This window comes from Pleurodeles waltl, chromosome 2_2 (assembly GCF_031143425.1).
Source record: "Pleurodeles waltl isolate 20211129_DDA chromosome 2_2, aPleWal1.hap1.20221129, whole genome shotgun sequence".
NCBI classification, from domain to species: Eukaryota; Metazoa; Chordata; class Amphibia; order Caudata; family Salamandridae; genus Pleurodeles; species Pleurodeles waltl.
Window position 1 is genome coordinate 890,338,517 of NC_090439.1, and position 19,644 is coordinate 890,358,160.

A 19,644-nucleotide genomic window follows, 5' to 3' on the forward strand; every position below is an offset into this window, starting at 1 on the left:
TTACTTTGAAATAGTGCATACAGAGCCAACTTCCTACAGAGGGCATACCATAGAGGTGACCTACAGTAACCTGGTGCAGTGACCAGCAGTGAAAGGGTGGATTAACCTTTTCACGCAGGCTGCAATGGCAGGCCTGCAGACAGTTTGCATCGCCACCTTTGTGTGGCATAATACATGCTGCAGCCCATGAGGGAATCATTGGAGTACCAATGTCCTGGGTACCCAAGTACCATATACTAGGGACTTACAATGGGTACACCAGTATGCCAATTGTGGGGGGTAAATGGTACCAAAGCAACAAAATTTAGAGGAGAGAGCACAATCACGGGGGTCCTGGTCAGCAGGGTCAGTGAACACAGTCTAAACACACTGGTAAACAGGCAAAATGTGGGGGTTACCATGCCAAAAGAGTGACTTTCCTACAGAGATATACAAATGTTATAGTAACAGTGCTGTAATAAAGAAACTTTTATTTTGCAACACCTGGTGTGGTTACTTCTTGTGAACAGTTACTGACTGACTACTGTGGTATTGTAAGTGCTTTACACTCCTCCCAGATAAGCATGAGCTGCTCTTCATAGCTACCCCTAGAGAGCTTTGATTATCTAGGCACCAAAACAGTATCACTAAGGGTTGCCTGGACTGAGTGTAAGGTGCCACACCACAGCAACCCTCTGAGAGCTCTGGTTATCTGGAACCACTTACACTATCATTAAGGATTGCCTGGACAGGGCGCCACACCTATAGGTGTGCACCATATTCTGAGCCAGCCTCCTGTAGGTGCCATAGAAGGGCACCTCCATAAGGGAAGCCTGGATATCCCCAAAAAGTCAGAAGTCCTCAGTCAAGAGGGGCGCCTCAGGGTCACTATTGTGGAAACCACTCTGCCTAACCATTCGGTCATGTCAAGTGTGCAATGAATTGTGAAGCTTGCTGCGTCTCTCCCATCAGCAACAGCCTGGGAGAGTATGGCCTGGGCCTCCTGCAGAACCTGTGGCGACACTTGCGCAACTGTGTCCCACAGAGTGTGGGAACAATGGCCCAAAAGACATGTGGTGTTCACGCACTACAAAGCCAGGATGGCGGAAGAAAACATCTACTACCTGTAGGAAAATGGCTCCCTGTTGCAGTTACCCCTCACTTTTTGCCTGATATTGCTGCTGACTTGACTGAGAAGTGTGCCGGGACCCTGCTAACCAGGCCCCAGCACCAGTGTTCTTTCACCTAAAATGTACCATTGTTTCCACATTTGGCACACCCCTGGCACACAGATAAGTCCCTTGTAAAAGGTACCAGTGGTACCAAGGGCCTGTGACCAGGGAAGGTCCCTAAGGGCTGCAGCTTATGTTGTGCCACCCTAAGGGACCCCTCACCTAACACATGCACACTGCCATTGCAGATTGTGTGTGTTGGTGGGGAGAAAAAGGCAAAGTCGACATGGTATCCCCCTCAGGATGCCATGCCTACAAAATACTGCCTGTGGCATAGGTAAGTCACCCCTCTAGCAGGCCTTACAGCCCTAAGGTGGGGTGCACTATATCACAGGTGAGGGCACAGCTGCATGAGCAATATGCCCCCTACAGCTTCTAATTCTATTCTTAAGCATTTTAAGTACAGTGTGGCCATATTAAGTATATGGTCCGGGAGTTTGTCAAAAACTCACTCCACAGCTCCATAATGGCTACACTGAATACTGGGAAGTTTGGTATCAAACTTTTCAGAATAATAAACCCACACTGATGCCAGTGTTGGATTTATTAAAAAATGCATACAGAGGGCATCTTAGAGATGCCCCCTGTATTTTACCCAATTGTTCAGTGCAGGACTGACTGGTCGTGCCAGCCTGCTGCTGAGACGAGTTTCTGATCCCCTGGAGTGAGAGCCTTTGTGCTCTCTGAGGCCAGAAACAAAGCCTGCACTGGGTGGAGATGCTTAACACCTCCCCCCTGCAGGAACTCTAACACCTAGCAGTGCGTCTCAAAGGCTCAAGCTTTGTGTTACAATGCCCCAGGGCACTCCAGCTAGTGGAGATGCCCGTCCCTGGACACAGCCCCCACTTTTGGCGGCAAGTCCAGGGAAGATAATGAAAGAAGAAAAAAAGGAGGAGTCACCCACCAGTCAGGGCAGCCCCTAAGGTGTCCTGAGCTGAGGTGACCCCCTGCCTTTACAAATCCTCCATCTTGATTTTGGAGGATTCCCTCAATAGGAATAGGGATGTGCCCCCCTCCCTTCAGGGAGAAGGCACAAAGAGGGTGTAGCCACCCTCAAGGACAGTAGCGATTGGCTACAGCCCTCCCAGACCTAAACACACCCCTAAATTCAGTATTTAGGGGCACCCCAGAACCAGGAAACTAGATTCCTCAAACCTGAAGAAACAAGGACTGCTGACCTACAAGCCTGCAGAGAAGGAGGAAGACAAAAACTGCTTTAGCCCCAGCCCTACCGACCTGTCTCCAACTTCGAAAACCTGCTCTAGCGACACATCTGACAGGGACCAGCGACCTCTGAAGCCTCAGAGGACTTCCCTGGGCTAAAGAACCAAGAAACTCCTGTGAACAGCGGCCCTGTTCAAAACCAGCTACTTCCTTGCAACAAAGAAGCAACTTTCAAAGACTGCACGTTTCCCGCCAGAAGCGTGAGACTTCACACTCTGCACCCGACGCCCCCGGCTCGAGATACAGAGAACCAACACCACAGGGAGGACTCCCCGGCGACTGCGAACCAGTGAGTACCCAGAGACGACCCTCCTGAGCCCCCACAGCGACGCCTGCAGAGAGAATCCAGAGGTTCCCCTGACCGTGACTGCCTGTAACAAGGAACCCGAAGCCTGGAGCAAACACTGCACCAGCAGCCCCCAGGACCTGAAGGAACCGAGAAGCCCCCCTGTGCCTGCTAGCACCGCTAGAGTGACCCCTGAGTCCCTCCATTGTTTCCTACCTAAACCCAGACGCCTGCTTTGCACACTGCGCCTGGCCGCCCCTGTGCCGCTGAGGGTGTGTTTTGTGTGACTACTTGTGTCTCCTCCAGTGCTCTACAAACCCCCCTGGTATGCCCCCGGAGGACGCAGGTACTTACCTGCTGGCAGACTGGAACCGGAGCACCCCTGTTCTCCATAGGCACCTATGTGTTTTGGGCACCTCTGACCTCTGCACCTGACCAGCCCTGAGCTGCTGGTGTGATAACTTTGGGGTTGCCAAGAACCCCCAACGGTGGGCTGCCTATGCCCCACAACTGAGACTTTTAAGTGTTTTACTTACCTCCTAATCTAACCTTTACTTACCTCCCCCAGGAACTGTTGCTTTTTGCACTGTGTCCACTTTGAAAATAGCTTATTGCCATTTTTACAAAGACTATATATGATATTGCTTTTATTCAAAGTTCCTAAAGTATCTAAGTGAAGTACCTTACATTTAAAGTGTTTAATGTAAATCTTGAACTTGTGGTTCTTAAAATAAACTAAGAAAATATATTTTTCAATATAAAAACCTATTGGCCTGGAATTGTCTGAGTGTGTGTTCCTCATTTATTGCCTGTGTGTGTACAACAAATGCTTAACACTACCCTCTGATAAGCCTACTGCTCGACCACACTACCACAAAATAGAGCATTAGAATTATCTACGTTTGCCACTATCTTACCTCTAAGGGGAACCCTTGGACTCTGTGCACACTATTTCTTACTTTGAAATAGTATATACAGAGCCAACTTCCTACACTTCCCAAATTAATCCAGTCTTTGGGATTCCCTATCCAGGGGAGTGGTATGTAAAGACCTTGTGGAGTTGGGGCCTGGACCACCAAGCTCTCAGGGGTAAGGTGTTGCATGTTGCATGAGGAAAGTTGGGGTTCCCAGGTGCAGAGCATTTGCAGAAGGTAATCATCCTATTCACAGGAGCCCATGTGCCAGGTATCCAGTAGGACATCCGTAAGTGCATCAGTGAACTGGTGCTGGGTTTCGCATGTTACAGCACTTCTGCAAAGAGAAGAGTCTTGACTGCCACCGAGGACCTTTGAAGGTCCAGGACCTCAGCTGCCTTCCTCACCACTATTGCGTATGAAGCCCCCTCCTCCATAGCCACGGTAGGGGTAGAAAGCTTGCCAGTATCTAGAGAGGTGTCCAGTCCACCGTCTTGACCCAGATTCTCACCCCAGGTAATTTCTTTCTCATTAGGCTGATATTCTAAAGGGTACAGTGAGCCCTTCCAGTCTTTCCCGAGGCCTAGCCCAAAGGAACAGGGCTAAGGCCATGATCTAGGAAGGAAGGCTCCTGCCGGCATCAGACTATGCCTACCCGACTCCATGTCTGAGCTGGCAGTGACAATGGGGATGGAGCTGCCAATAGGCACAGAGTGCTGGCATAGGGACCAGTGCTGGGGAAGGTCGAGATGGTACAACCGGCGCTGGTTTGGATCCAGGTCTGGATCCTTTGGGTCCATCACAGCGGAGGGCGAAGCCACTGGCAAGGAACCAGATGCGGCCCCATCTGACTGTGGGGCCCAAAATCGTGCTGATGGGGTTAGACTGCCCAGTAAAGAGGTGCATGCCCTCAAACTCCTTTAGTTGGGTGGGGGGGTCACTCCGCAGCCTGGAAAGTAGGGGAGGCACGGAGAGGGACAGGTCTAGAATGCAGACACCCTCCCTTGTCAAGTTGGGCGGGCAGAAGTCGAAGACTGTTTTGACTTTTTAATCATCTTGTGCCTCAACTTACCCGATTGTACCGAGAGCTTAGAATGGGAAGACGACTTTGGGCTCTGCAACCAGTCCCGGAACCTTTCTTTTCGACCAGGACATCGCCCTGTGTGAAGTTGCAGCTATAAGGACCGCTGCTGCAAAGCCTTCGGATGCATGTCCCAGCAATCGGAGCATGACTCTGGGTTGTGGTTGCGTTCCAAACATCACAGACAGATGAGGTGTGGGTGCGTCACCGACAGGATCCACAGGGCTTAAAACCAGTCTTGTGTGACAACATCCTCAGCACACCAGGAGGCAAAACTTCAAAAATTTTGAACAAAAAGTCAAAAAAGTCCAGTCAAACACTGACTGAGTGATAACTCTTCTCGGATTGGCACTAGCTAGCACGGAAAGAAAAGAACAGATGCCAGCGCAACTGGGTGGCACCTATGTAGGTACAGCAACATCATTTCTGGTGCTGACAACACCGATGTCGGACACAGAGCAGATCAACACCATTTACTGGAGCGTAGAGGCACTGCTCACGAAAAATCTTCCAGTCTGATTCTTGAGGAGAAATCAAAGGTAAGGAATCTGCAGCTAGAAGTCTATCAGATGAATACTGCAGACCAGGAACAGTGTTAACTAAGGAAAATGCACTTAAGGTACAAGAAATTGAACATGATGAAAATGTAATTAAATTATGTCAAATCTAGAATAAATGAAAGCCTTAAAAATCAAAAGGTGAGCTGTGAAGCTGTTCTATATGAGGACGACAGAGGATTAAGAAGCTGTTGAGGATTCAATAGAATATTACATTGTTGGATTAGTCCCCCCCAAAAAAAACAATTTTAAATAGAGGCAGAATTTTGCACAGCCACTGCAGGACTGCCAATTTAAATTTTCCAATGTATCTGGTAAGAAAAAAACTCTTGGCCACTCCAATAACATGTTAGTAATTGGGGACTTGCTAGAATGGAGAACTGTATTTAACATTAAGACTAATATGAAAATTAACATATTTGAAACAGTAAATAATGAGTTTAGAAAAACTGACAGGTTTTAAACATCAAGATTAGATCTAGATTACCTGCAAATTTACTGCATCCTGGTATGTCAGTTTGACAGCTGCTGGAATCTGTGAGTATACCAAGTGATTGTACTTGGGAATCAAACCCATTAAGTCGGATATCTGTCGGATGACAATGCTGTATGCTCTTGCTAAACTACTAGCTGATGTCAAATAGCTACTTGCGTTGCTAGCTTCCAGAGCAGCGGCTGCTGCTGCGGCACTTGTGTTGACATTGCTGCTTCGGCGCAAGTTTGACTGATCAATGTACATCAAACCAGATGAATTTGCTAATGCAAAAAATAAATAAAAAACAGCAACAATTTAGACATCACAAACATACCAAAACTAACACAAAAAAGTTATATTCATAGAGAAAATCAATTCACAACAAAGAAGATTTGCATTCTAATTTAGAATTACAATATGTTATCAACAAACATTACATAACTTCAGACTTTTTTTTTTTTTTTAACGGTGCATTCTCCCCCTGTATATCGATCAACTAAAGAAGTAAGGTTCTTGCTCACCCAAAACTCAAACGTGTATACAGACAACAGACACCAGAAAGCAGGAGCCGCCTCAGCAACCTCCTTGGCAGTAATTCTTCATGTATGAAAAACTTTCAGTGCCATTTTACTTGGGAAATAATTTCCCCAAGCCAGAGACAACACAGAATAAAATAAACAGCAAACAGACACAAGTGGCTAATCAAATAGCAAAGCAAGAAACTGGTTATGAAAAAAAGAGGATAGGTAGATTTATCATCTGATGTAAAACTCCAAATAATCATCATAAAAGTGAACTGTCTACGTATTACCAGTTTGCTTATTGCAAAAGTTCTCAAGAACTGCTTGACACCAGAAGGCTTCTTCTGGCAGTATTGTTAGATTAAACAGTAATGTTAGATTAAAGTATGCAAAAATTTCACCAATCCTGCCTGACAGGTATTTAAAATTGGACTGCCCACCATGCTATTCAACCTAGAGATATGCTGGACGGTAATACCTTCCAAAGTTTAACCTCTGGCTAGAACATGGTCAAGCATAAATCTTGGCCAAGTCTTAATGCGCATGAATATTCATTGAGATACATTTTGCTCAGAAATGATGTGAGACATTAACAGAGGATTCTACAGCAGTCATTAGTTACTAGACAATATTCTGCAAGGGTACTAATGGGTTAAAAAAAAAAAAAGTGTTGCTTTGCCAACTTTTGAAAGACAGTTACTTTATTTCCACAAACTAGATGGTAATAAAATCCAGCTCCTTGTACAGGTTAGTAAGCTACTCATTTCTCCTATAGTCCCAGTAGGCCAGTCTTTAGGTAGGACCTCAGATTTAAGCCAGCCTTGCAAATGTTATCTTCACTGTGATAATTCTGTTACACAGCATGCAGAGCCTCTTTGGCATGTTCAAAAGATCTACCAACATTCCACATAGGTCAATAAGAGACCAAAGCTAATCAGGTCTATCTTTTATGAAAGTTGATGCACTCGTCTAATCCTGGGAATGTGCATCTTCCTGCTATTGTCCAGTTTCTCTCAGGCTTTGCAGCCAAAGTGAGATCTTTCATCTTGTCCCACTGCCTCAAAGATCAGGTACAATAAAGGAACAGAGAATGGGAGGAGTGCGTTAGTGGGAAGCATCCCCCCACCTACCAGGTGGGAGGCCTGTTCTCAGGGAATATAGGCTTTGACTGCAACAATGACCTACCACGGGAACAACTTGTGGAGCAGAACCTTCCCTTTGATTGTCAACAGTCAGGGCACTGTGTATTCTGGTGCTTTGCAATAGAGTTTGACTTTGCCTTCCCAAACAGTTTTCAGGTTCATCTAGGAACAGTCTACACAGGTCTTGGAGTCATGGTCTGACCCCAGGCACCATAGACAGACTTCGAAAGGGTCAGTCGTAGACATTTGTTTATTACATTACCTTCATAGTGTGGATCTGGTGGTTTTAAAGGGCGACACTGTAGGAAAGTAGGATGTTTCTGACATGGTTGCCCCAACCTTTTGCCTTGCACCAGTGTATTTTGACTGCATTATACTGGGATCTTGCAAACCAGGACCCCAGGGTCCATGTTCTTCCCCCTAAATTAGGTTGCTAAGTTCTTCTTTATAGGCATATTAGTGTTCCCCTCTAAGTCCTTAGTATATGGTACTTACGTACCCAAGGCATTGGTGCTGCCACCCCACAGACAGGTTTCTGTCCTCCTGCTGCTTAGGCTGCTCAAGCAGAGGAAGGCAGAACAAAATATTTCTTTTGGGAGAGGGAGGCAACACCCTCTCCCTTTGGAAATAGGTGTTACATGACTTGGAAGGAGTAGCCTCCCCAAAACACTGGTATGCTTTGAAGGGCACATTTGGTGCTCCCCTTGCATAGGCCGGCTTGCACCAGTCCAGGGACCCCCGCCCCTGCTCTGGTGCCAAACTGGACAATGGAAAGGGGAGTAACCACTCCCCTATTCATCACTACCCCAGAGATGGTGCCCAGAGCTCCTCCAGGTGACCATTTGATTCTGCAATCTTGAATCCAAGGTGGGCAGAGGCCCTTAGGGGCATCTGATTACCCAAGTCAGGCAGGTGACATACCAGCCCCCTCCTGATAGGTGGTCACCCTGCTAGGTGACCAATCCCCCTAACGGGGCTATTTAGGGTCTCCCTCTTGGGTGCGTCTTCAGATTCGATGTGCAAAATTCAAGCAGGACTCTTCTGCATCGTTTACTTCATCTTCTGGCCATTGGGACTGCAACTGGAGCCTCCAGGAACCAACAATCTGCAACTCTAGTGACTACTCCGCTTTGCAACATTGTTTCTCCGGCTCCTTCCAGCAACTGCACCATTTCCCTGGCTGTGCATCTTCTAAGGGCGATGAGTCTTGAGCCTCCACAAGAAGGACTGTCCCTTGGAGTAAATGAGTCACTCCTCTGCATCTGCAGGCACCAACTGCAACGACGACACGCTGCGTTGATCTTCTCTCCTCTGGAACTGTGCTGATCCTGCATCACAGATGGTGGTCTGGAGTGGCCCCCTTTGGTCCTCTCTACCAGCTGTCCAACTTGGGAGACGGTAAGCCCTTGCCTCTCCTTGCAGGACGGTACCCCTGTGCATTGCGACTCTTGCAGGTACTAAGGCTTGTTTGTTCCTCCTCCAAGATATCTTCAGGCTCAGTGTAGCCACGGCCTCCAGCACTCTTCCTTGCAAAGCAGTCTCCTACCTGCTGCTCCAGCGACATGGGACTCCTCTTCAGGCTTGCTGAGTTGGCCTCACTGCGACTCCTGTGACTCCTGCCCACGGGTCTTCTTGTGACTCTCCAGGCTGCTGAGGGTCACCTCGGCCTCTCTTCCTTGGGTCGGGTCCCCTGGGCCTTACTAGTCCGCTTCAGCCTTGCAAAACCTTCTTCACCGACTTTTGCCAAGGGTTCTGGTGGTTTTCCAGCACCACTGACTTACTGCAACACGACCGCCGACGTCTGACATCACTTGCATCACTCCTGGTACTCCTGCTCCTGTGCTGCACTGCTTACTTTCTTCATCCACCATCGACCTGGTCCTCCATCCACAGAGTGGTGGATAGTGTCCTCTGCCACAGCCAGACACTCCAAATCGAACTGGACTTGGTCCTCTTTTTTTGCAGGTCCTCTTCTGTCAGGATCCACCTTTAGTTTCTTCCAGTCTTGTCTGGGTCTTGCACAGTCCTTTTTCAAAGTTCTCCTGTGGGTTTGGGGAAAAACAGGTACTTACCTCTTCTCTCTTGGTCGCTGGGGGGCACCCTGGTACTTAACTTTTGGGGTTCCTAGTTCCTCCAGCTCCCCTCTACTCATTCCACTTCCTTGGGTGGGGGAATGCCTTTCACATTCCACTTACTTAGTATATGGTTTAGCCGCCCCCTAGGGCCTTCACTATTGTTTTACTGCTTGCTATTTCTTTCTATGCTACTCACCAACTTCTAATGTGTATATAAGTGTGTTTACTCACCTCCTAGTGGAGTATTGCCTATACAGCATTTCAGTATTTGTGTTACCATAATAAAGTACCTTTATTTTTGTAACACTGTGTGGTTCTTTCATGAGTGTAAGTGCTGTGTGACTGAAGTTGTACTGCATAAGCTTTACATGTCTCCTAGATAAGTCTTGGGTGCTCATCCACAGCTACCTCTAGAAAGCCCTGGCTTCCGAGGCACTGTCTACACATCACTAATAGGGGATACCTGAACCTGGTATAAGGTGAGAACACCATAGGTGCTCACCACACATCAGGCCAGCTTCCTACAGCATGTATTATGACAGCCATGGGGGCCCATGCAAACGGTGTCTACAGGCCTGCCATTGCAGCCTGTGTGAAATGGTGCATGCACCTTTCATACCAGGTATAAGGTTTACTTTATATTGCGGACACCACACTTTGACCCTATAAGTCACCCCTAACGTAGGCCCTTCAGCCCAAGGGCAGGGTGCAGTGTTAAGTGTAAGTGTACCCCTGCACAAACGGAGGCACCCCTTCAAACCCCAGACTCCATTTTCTGGGCTTTGAAGGTGTGAAGAAAGCATTCCAAAGTATTTAGTGGATACTGGTCATTACGAGATGTCCAACTACATTATGGTTTCACCGAACCTAGTCAGGTTTGGTATCAAACATGTTGGAATCATGCAACTACACTGGTTTCATTGTTAGTTGCATGGTATCATGTACTTTGGGGGTTCCCTAGAGGATTCACCATAGCTGCCTGTTCAGCCTTGCAGGTTCTGAGTGCAAGCCAGTGCTGTTCTGCCCTCCCACTGCTGAGCTAAACTTGGGCAGGGGACGGCAGAACAAAGGATTTCATTTAAAGATGAGATGTGTTACTCTCCTTTAAATAGGTGTCTCTGGGCTAGGGTGGGAGTGCGCCTGAGCACCACAAGACTGCTTTGAAGGCCACATGTGGTGTCCTACTTGCAAAACTGGTTCCTTCCAGTTCTGCAGCCCCCAGTATCCTGCTCTGGCGTGAACCACAAAGAGCACGGGAGAATGACCTCCCCCCTGTCCAGCTCCTCCCCTAGGAAGGTGCCCAGTGCTATGCCAGGTAGCCATTTGATCTGCCATCTTGGAAACAGGATGAACAGAGGCCCTTGGGAGCAGCTGAATGGTCAGTCCAGTAGAGTTGCGTCCCTGACACCCCACCCCCCCAATTAGGGTTAGTGGCGCTGTAGTCTTCACAAGTCTAGGAATCATGGTCCGGCTTCAAGTTCCAAACGCAACAAAATGGGGGTCTGTCACAGACAACTGTCTGTGATAGGAAAAGTAGGACTTAAGTGCCACCATTTCGTGGGGCATACTTTATCAGACTGGCAGACAGACTAAAAAACAAAAAAAAAAAAGGAGTTCCTAAACGTCAAAAAATTCTGTCAACTATTGACTGCAGGTAACTTTCTCTGCTTCGTCGTTGACTAGCACAGAAAGTAAAGAACTGGGCTTCTGTCAGCTCTTTGCAACATTCCCCCGGCTGTGCATCCTCTGGGGGAGGCAAGACTTTAGCTGCATCAAAGAAGTAAGAAGACATCTCCCTTGGAGTGAAGGACTCACACTCTTGCATCTGCAGGCACCTAAGGCAACGAAGACCGGTTGCTGAGATCTCCTGTCTTCTGGATCTGCAAATATTCTCTAAAACAGGTGGTGATTCCTCAGGGGACCTCTGTCTTCTGTCCAACTTGGGAGAAGGTGAGCCGTTGTCTCGCCCTCCAAGACAGAATCCTTGTGCACCACAACTTTTGCAGCAACCAAGGCTTTTTGACTACTGCCCGAGGGATCTTCAAGCTTCAAGAAGCCCCAGCCTTCAGCACTCTACCACTGCAAGGACAGTCTCCTCTCTGCTGCTCCAGCAACACAGGACTCCTCTTCAGGTGTGCTACATGGGCCTCACTGCGACTTACTGTACCTCCTGCCAGTGGGTTGCATGTGGGAGCTCCGACAGCTTCTGCTGGCTCTCCTGTCTTTTGAGGGTCAGCCCGGAACTCCAAGGGGTGAGTCCCCAGGACCTTGCTGGTCCTCTCCAGCCCTGCAAATTTTCTTCAGCTCAGACTTGAATTTGCTTGTTGGTGGTCCTCCTGACCACTGACCTGTCTGCATTCCAGTGACCATCGAAGGTCAGCTCTCTTCAGGGACTCTTCTGTAGCTCCTGGTCTCTGCAGTTGGCCTTTATCCATTACCATCGTCCCGGATCTTCACCCATGGAATTGTCTCCTGCCCTCCTTGGAAACTCCTGAGTGGACTGGACTCTGTCCTCCTTCCACAGGTCCTCTTCTTCTGGAATCTCCCCCTTTGGGTTCCACCAATCTGGTACTCTTCTTGCACTATTCCAATTTTAAGTCCCCATGTTAGCCTATGAGACGACCAGGTAAATTACCTCTGCTCTCCTGGTCGCTAGTGGTCTTCAAGATACTCACCTCTTGGGGTTCCATACTCTCCCAGCCCTTGGCCAACTGCTCCATATCCTCACGTGGGGGACCCATTTTCGCATTTCACTATTTTAGTATATGGTTTGGCCCCCCCTAGAGGGTGCTTGCTATTTTCTAATGTTTGACGCTAATCCCCAGTACTTACTGTACTTACCTCCAGAATTGGGGTATTGCCTATAGTATTCTAGTTCAGTGTTACTATAATAAAATACCTTTATTTCTGCAACCCTGTGTGGTTCCTTTCATGTGTGTTAAGTTGTGTGACTACTGTGGTATTGCAACTGCTTTACAATTCTCCTAGATACGTCTTGGCTACTCACCACAGCTGCCACTAGAGAGCCCTGGCTTCCTAGACACTAACACTTACTAATAAGGGTTTCCTGAACCTGGTATAGCGGGCCAACACTATAGGTGTCCACCACACACCACACCAGCCTCCTATAACACTGCACACAGGCTATGTGACCATGCTGTGTTTTCACTGTGGTCTCCTCCAAGACATGTAGCCTGCAATGGAAGCCTATTGTGCTTGGTGAGAGGTCACTAAGAGTAGCACAATTCGTGCTGCAGCCCTTAGGGACCCTCTTTAGTACCCCAGGCACCAGGGGAAACACTTACTTGGGAATTAGAGGATGCTAACGGTTTTGCCAATTGGGAAAACGACTGTGCAGTTTTGGGGAAAGAGATCTGGCACTGGGGACCTTTTTAGCAGGAACCCAGTGAACTTTCAGTCTAAATTACATCAGATAGCAGGTAAAAAGTAGAGAGCTACCCATGCCACATTCATGCACCCAGAGGGCACCTTAGATGTGCCCCCTGAAAAACCTTCAAGCCGCTTGTTAGCTCACTGACCAGTTCTAGCCACTCTGCCACCAACAGACGAGAATCTGGACTCCCAGGAAGAAATCCTTCACTCTCTGGAGGTGAGAAACAAAGCATCTCCGGGCTGGGATGTGGAACATCCCTCCCCACAGAGTGATCTGCATTCCAAGGTAGGAAGCTTCAAAGAAGCCCACTGCCTTTAGTATGCAGATCTGGCCTTCCTCAGAGGAAGATGCTGACTCCCCTACCCCAGGGCCCACCAGGCACTTAGACAGGAGGGACAATTAGCTATGCGGGAGGCTTGTCAAATTTGTGGACTCGGCACACCCTAGGATAGCCAGCCCAAAGTGGATACCATCTAGGAAATTCCGCCATATCGTGTGTGGTGCATTTTAGGAACTCTGGACATGGTGATGCCCATGCATCACAGAAAGTGGACATCTAGGGCATGTAGTGTACCCTTGACAACCTCTAAATTGAGTATTTAGTGGACCCCCCTCCGTAGGAAAATGCCACTATTGGCATGGTTACCCCTAACTTTTTGCCTTTTGTTGATGCTAGTTATGACTGAAAGTGTGCTGGGACACTGCTAACCAGGTTCCAGCACCAGTGTGCTTTCCCTAAAACTGTACCCTTGTCTCCACAATAGGCAAAACCCTGGCACACAGCTAAGTCCCTTGTAAATGGTACCCCTGGAAGCGGCTCTGCCTAAATCAAAAGAAGAAACCATCTTTAAAAGGACTCTCACCTCACTCCAGAAGCGTGAGTCCCCACCACTCTGAACCTGACTCCCACGGCCCGTGTCCAGAGAAACCAACCCAGCAGAGAGGACCCAGGCGACTTCAACAACATGTCTACTGTGAGCCGACCTCCTTGAAACCCAACGCCGCCGCCTGCATAGGGAATCCAGAGGACCCCCCTGACCGCGATTGCCTGGTAACAAAGAAACCCGACGGAGAAGTACTACACCCGCAGCCCCCAAGCCCGTGAGAAACCAACTACCAGTGCAGCAGTGACCAACAGGCAACCCTCACCTTTGGCCAGTCAGTGGCTGGCCCGAGAAGCCCCCCTGTGCCCTGCCTGCATCGTCAGAGTGACCCCCGGGTCCCTCCACAATACAAAACCCAATGCCTTGTTTGCACACTGCACCCAGATGCCCCGTGCCACTGAGGGTGTATTTTCTGTGCCTGTTTGCACCCCCCCTTGCCAGTGCTCTACAAAAACCCTCCTGGTCTGCTCCTCGAGGACGCAGGTACTTACCAGCTAGCAGACTGGAACCAAAGCACCCCTAGTCTCCAGAGGCGACTATGTTATTTGGCTGCTGCACCTGACCGGCCCTGTGTTGCTGGTGCTGGGTGTTTGGGGATGACTTGAAACCCCAACGGTCTGCTACCCATGCCCAGGAACCTGAACTTGTAAGTGTTTTCCTTGCCTGACAAAGTAACCTTTACTTAGCTGTAGGAAAATGCCTATCATGCATGGTTACCCCCTAACATTTTGCCTTTTGTTGACGCTAGTTAGGACTGAAAATATGCTGGGACCCTGCTAACCAGTCCCCAGCACCAGTGTTCTTTCCCTAAACTGTAACTTTGTTCCCACCATTGGCACAGCCCTGGAACACAGGTAAGTCCCTTGTAACTGGTACCCCTGGTACCAAGGGCCCTGTGGCCAGGGAAGGTCCCTAAAGGCTGAAGCATGTATTATGTCATCCTGTGGACCCCTCCCTCAGCACATGCACACTGCCTCATAGCTTGTGTGTGCTGGTGGGGAGAAAAAGACTAAGTCGACAAGGCACTCCCCTCAGGGTGCCATGCCCTCAACCCACTTGTTGTGGCAGGGTAAGTCACCCCTCCAGCAGGCCTTACAGCCCTAAGGCAGGGTGCACTATACCAAAGGGGAGGGCATAGTTGCATGAGCACTATGTCCCTACAGTGTCTAAGCCAAATCTTAGATATTGTAAGTGCAGGGTAGCCAGAAGGAGTATACAGTCTGGGATTTGTCAAACACGAATTCCACAGTTCCATAATGACTACACAATTCTGGGAAGTTTGGTATCAAACTTCTCAGCACAATAAATCCACACTGATGCCAGTGTGGGATTTACTGAAAAATGCACAAATTGCACACAAAGGGCAAATTAGAGATGCCCCTGTATACCAGTCCAAATGCTACTGTTAGGCTGACCAGTTCCTGCCAGCCTGCCACATCCAGACCGATTTCTGGCCACATGGGGCGAGTGTTTTTGTCACTCTGTGGCCAGGAACAAAGCCTGTACTGTGTTTTCAGATGCTTCTCAACGCCCACTGCAGGAACTGCAACACCTGGCGGTGATCCTCAAAGGCTCAAGCCTGATGTTACAGCACCTCAGGGCACTCCAGCTAGTGGAGATGCCAACCCCTCTGGACACAGCCCCCACTTTTGGCGGCAAGTCTGGAGGAGATAATGGGAAAAACAAGGAGGAGTCAACCAGCAGTCAGGACAACCCCTAAGGCAGTAGTTCCCAAACATTTTCAACCCATGGCTCCCTTGACCTATTGGCCATTGGCTGCGGCTCCCCGTTATGTCAATTTTTTTGACAGGTGGGGGATGTAAGCCAGGACTCTGGAGCACTTCCATTTTTCTCCCTAAAAAATAATTGGGATGAAGCCGGTAAAGGGCTTCTGTGATAGGGATTCGTCTTTAGTGACTTGGAGTACGCACTGCCAGTAATCTTCTGCTGCTGCAGGCCAATGCACAACATTTTTGTCCCGCTCTTTCTGCCTGCCATAGCGCTTTCTCCCTGTTCCTGGGAAGTTAAAAAAAAAAAAAAAAAAAAAAAAAAAAAGCACATTAGCATTTTTGATCTCCGATCCTGCGGCACCACACTTGGAAGTCCCACATATGACAATAACCCTGATTCAAGCCTCAAGGGGAGAAATACATTCTCCTGATTAAAAAAACAAAACAAAAAAAACCAAGAATCTCCCACTTTCCTCTTAAATGTTGACATTTTGTAATTTCATGATTACCCTAGTTTCTTGAGTAGCTGCAGAACACGGACAGAAGTAACACTCCATCACTGTCCTGATTGTGCCTGACCCTGCCTAAACGGACACACTCTTTACTCATTAGGCAAGACATCATGCGTGGGTCCAAACCATTCCATACGATGACAGCTGTGGCTTCCATAAAACCCCCACATGGCATTCCCACATGGGTTACTCAAGGCTGCAAATGCACATTACAAAACCCTAACAAGTTTTATTTTCGCACTAGGATTCTTTCTTTTTCATACTACCGTACAGCTCTGTTCCAAACATAACATCTTTAGAATGGAGCCGTATGGTAGTATGAAAGAGAAAGAATTGCAGTGCAAACAGTGCTTAATTTGAACCAGTGCTTTCTGCAGGGCTTAATTTGAGCAGGTGGTTTCCGGTTTTCTGCATCAGACATTTAGTAGGAGCAAAAGATACATATGGGAAACGTAGAGGAAGAGAAAAACTAAAAAGCATCTGTAGGAAGTTGGCTCTGTATGCACTATTTCAAAGTAAGGAATAGTATGCGCAGAGTCCAAGGGTTCCCCTTAGAGGTAAGATAGTGGCAAAAAGAGATAATACTAATGCTCTATTTTGTGGTAGTGTGGTCGAGCAGTAGGCTTATCAAAGGAGTAGTGTTAAGCATTTGTTGTACATACACACAGGCAATAAATGAGGAACACACACTCAGAGACAAATCCAGCCAATAGGTTTTGTTATAGAAAAATATATTTTTTTAGTTTATTTTAAGAACCACAGGTTCAAATTCTACATGTAATATCTCATTTGAAAGGTATTGCAGGTAAGTACTTTAGGAACTTTGAATCATTACATTAGCATGTATACTTTTTACATAAAACACAATAAGCTGTTTTAAAAGTGGACACAGTGCAATTTTCACAGTTCCTGGGGGAGGTAAAGTATTGTTAGGTTTCACAGGTAAGTAAGTCACTTACAGGTTTCAGTTCTTGGTCCAAGGTAGCCCACCGTTGGGGGTTCAGAGCAACCCCAAAGTCACCACACCAGCAGCTCAGGGCCGGTCAGGTGCAGAGGTCAAAGAGGTGCCCCAAAACACATAGGCTATAATGGAGAGAAGGGGGTGCCCCGGTTCCAGTCTGCCAGCAGGTAAGTACCCGCGTCTTCGGAGGGCAGACCAGGGGGGTTTTGTAGGGCACCGGGGGAGACACAAGTCCACACAAAAAGTACACCCTCAGCAGCGCGGGGGGCGGCCGGGTGCAGTGTGGGAACACGCGTCGGGTTTCCAATAGTTTCCTATGGGAGATCAAGGGATCTCTTCAGCGTTGCAGGCAGGCAAGGGGGGGGCTCCTCGGGGTAGCCACCACCTGGGCAAGGGAGAGGGCCTCCTGGGGGTCACTCCTGCACAGGAGTTCCGTTCCTTTAGGTGCTGGGGGCTGCGGGTGCAGGGTCTTTTCCAGCCATCGGGAAATGGAGTTAAGGCAATCGCGGTCAGGGGGAGCCTCGGGATTCCCTCGGCAGGCGTCGCTGTGGGGGCTCAGGGGGGACAACTTTGGTTACTCACAGTCTTGGAGTTGCCGGAGGGTCCTCCCTGAGGTGTTGGTTCTCCACCAGTCGAGTCGGGGTCGCCGGGTGCAGTGTTGCAAGTCTCACGCTTCTTGCGGGGGAGTTGCAGGGGTCTTTAAATCTGCTCCTTGTAACAAAGTTGCAGTTCTTGTGGAGCAGTGCCGCTGTCCTCGGGAGTTTCTTGTCTTTCTTGAAGCAGGGCAGTCCTCAGAGGATTCAGAGGTCGCTGGTCCCTTGGAAAGCGTCGCTGGAGCAGGTTTCTTTGGAAGGCAGGAGACAGGCCGGTAAGTCTGGAGCCAAAGCAGTTGGTGTCTTCTGTTCTTCCTCTGCAGGGGTTTTTCAGCTCAGCAGTCCTCTTCTTCTTGTAGTTTCAGGAATCTAAATTCTTAGGTTCAGGGAAGCCCTTAAATACTCAATTTAAGGGCGTGTTTAGGTCTGGGGGGTTAGTAGCCAATGGCTACTAGCCCTGAGGGTGGGTACACCCTCTTTGTGCCTCCTCCCAAGGGGAGGGGGTCACATCCCTAATCCTATTGGGGGAATCCTCCATCTGCAAGATGGAGGATTTCTAAAAGTTAGAGTCACTTCAGCTCAGGACACCTTAGGGGCTGTCCTGACTGGTCAGTGACTCCTCCTTGTTATTCTCATTATTTTCTCCGGCCTTGCCGCCAAAAGTGGGGGCCGTGGCCGGAGGGGGCGGGCAACTCCACTAGCTGGAGTGTCCTGCTGTGCTGGCACAAAGGGGTGAGCCTTTGAGGCTCACCGCCAGGTGTGACAGCTCCTGCCTGGGGGAGGTGTTAGCATCTCCACCCAGTGCAGGCTTTGTTACTGGCCTCAGAGTGACAAAGGCACTCTCCCCATGGGGCCAGCAACATGTCTCGGTGGTGGCAGACTGCTGGAACCAGTCAGCCTACAGAGATAGTCGGTTAAGGTTTCAGGGGGCACCTCTAAGGTGCCCTCTGGGGTGTAGTTTACAATAAAATGTACACTGGCATCAGTGTGCATTTATTGTGCTGAGAAGTTTGATACCAAACTTCCCAGTTTTCAGTGTAGCCATTATGGTGCTGTGGAGTTCGTGTAAAACAGACTCCCAGACCATATACTCTTATGGCTACCCTGCACTTACAATGTCTAAGGTATTGCTTAGACACTGTAGGGGCACAGGGCTCATGCACTGGTGCCCTCACCTATGGTATAGTGCACCCTGCCTTAGGGCTGTAAGGCCTACTAGAGGGGTGACTTATCTATACCTGCATAGGCAGTGAGAGGCTGGCATGGCACCCTGAGGGGAGTGCCATGTCGACTTACTCGTTTTGTTCTCACCAGCACACACAAGCTGGCAAGCAGTGTGTCTGTGCTGAGTGAGGGGTCTCCAGGGTGGCATAAGACATGCTGCAGCCCTTAGAGACCTTCCTTGGCATCAGGGCCCTTGGTACCAGGGGTACCACTTACAAGGGACTTATCTGGATGCCAGGGTGTGCCAACTGTGGAATCAAAAGTACAGGTTAGGGAAAGAACACTGGTGCTGGAGCCTGGTTAGCAGGCCTCAGCACACTTTCAATTCAAAACATAGCATCAGCAAAGGCAAAAAGTCAGGGGGTAACCATGCCAAGGAGGCATTTCCTTACAGCATCACAAAGGGAGAAAGTAGAAAGCTGCATGAGTGAGCTGAATGAGTAGGGAGTGGCTGTAAATGGATTAAAGAGGCTCGAGAAGGCTCGCACATTTAAATGCAGCATCCGCTTGCTTCAAAAGAGAGCATTGAGCAACAGCACATTTTTAACTACAAATTAAGCACTGGGTTTCCATTGGGGGGCACGGGCACTTATTTTTAAGGACTGGCACTTAGGCCCATATTTATGAAAAGTTTGCGCCACATTTGCGTTATTTATTTACGCAAAAGCAGCACAAACGTACAAAATATAATTATATTTTAAAAGTTTGCACAGCTTTTGCATAAAAGAAATTACGCAAATGCGGCACAAACTTTTCATAAATAAGGGCCTTAGTTTTCTGAATCGGGCATTTACTGCGAACGAAGGCACATATGGGAAAGACGAAGGAAGAGAAGGACGGAAAAGCTCCACATTGGGAGA

The 19,644-nt window shown here is 48.6% G+C and overlaps 1 protein-coding gene across 8 annotated transcripts in view; it reads right to left on the reverse strand.

The window, feature by feature from the left end:
- The window catches only part of UBR5 (ubiquitin protein ligase E3 component n-recognin 5), a 1,605,594-nt gene that overhangs the window by 463,988 nt on the left and 1,121,962 nt on the right, over positions 1-19,644 (reverse strand). For all 8 annotated transcript variants that reach the window (XM_069220579.1, XM_069220580.1, XM_069220578.1 and 5 more), the window contains one exon: positions 5,761-6,029. In XM_069220579.1, the coding sequence (XP_069076680.1) occupies positions 5,761-6,029 (269 nt within the window). The remainder of the gene's footprint in view (positions 1-5,760; positions 6,030-19,644) is intronic.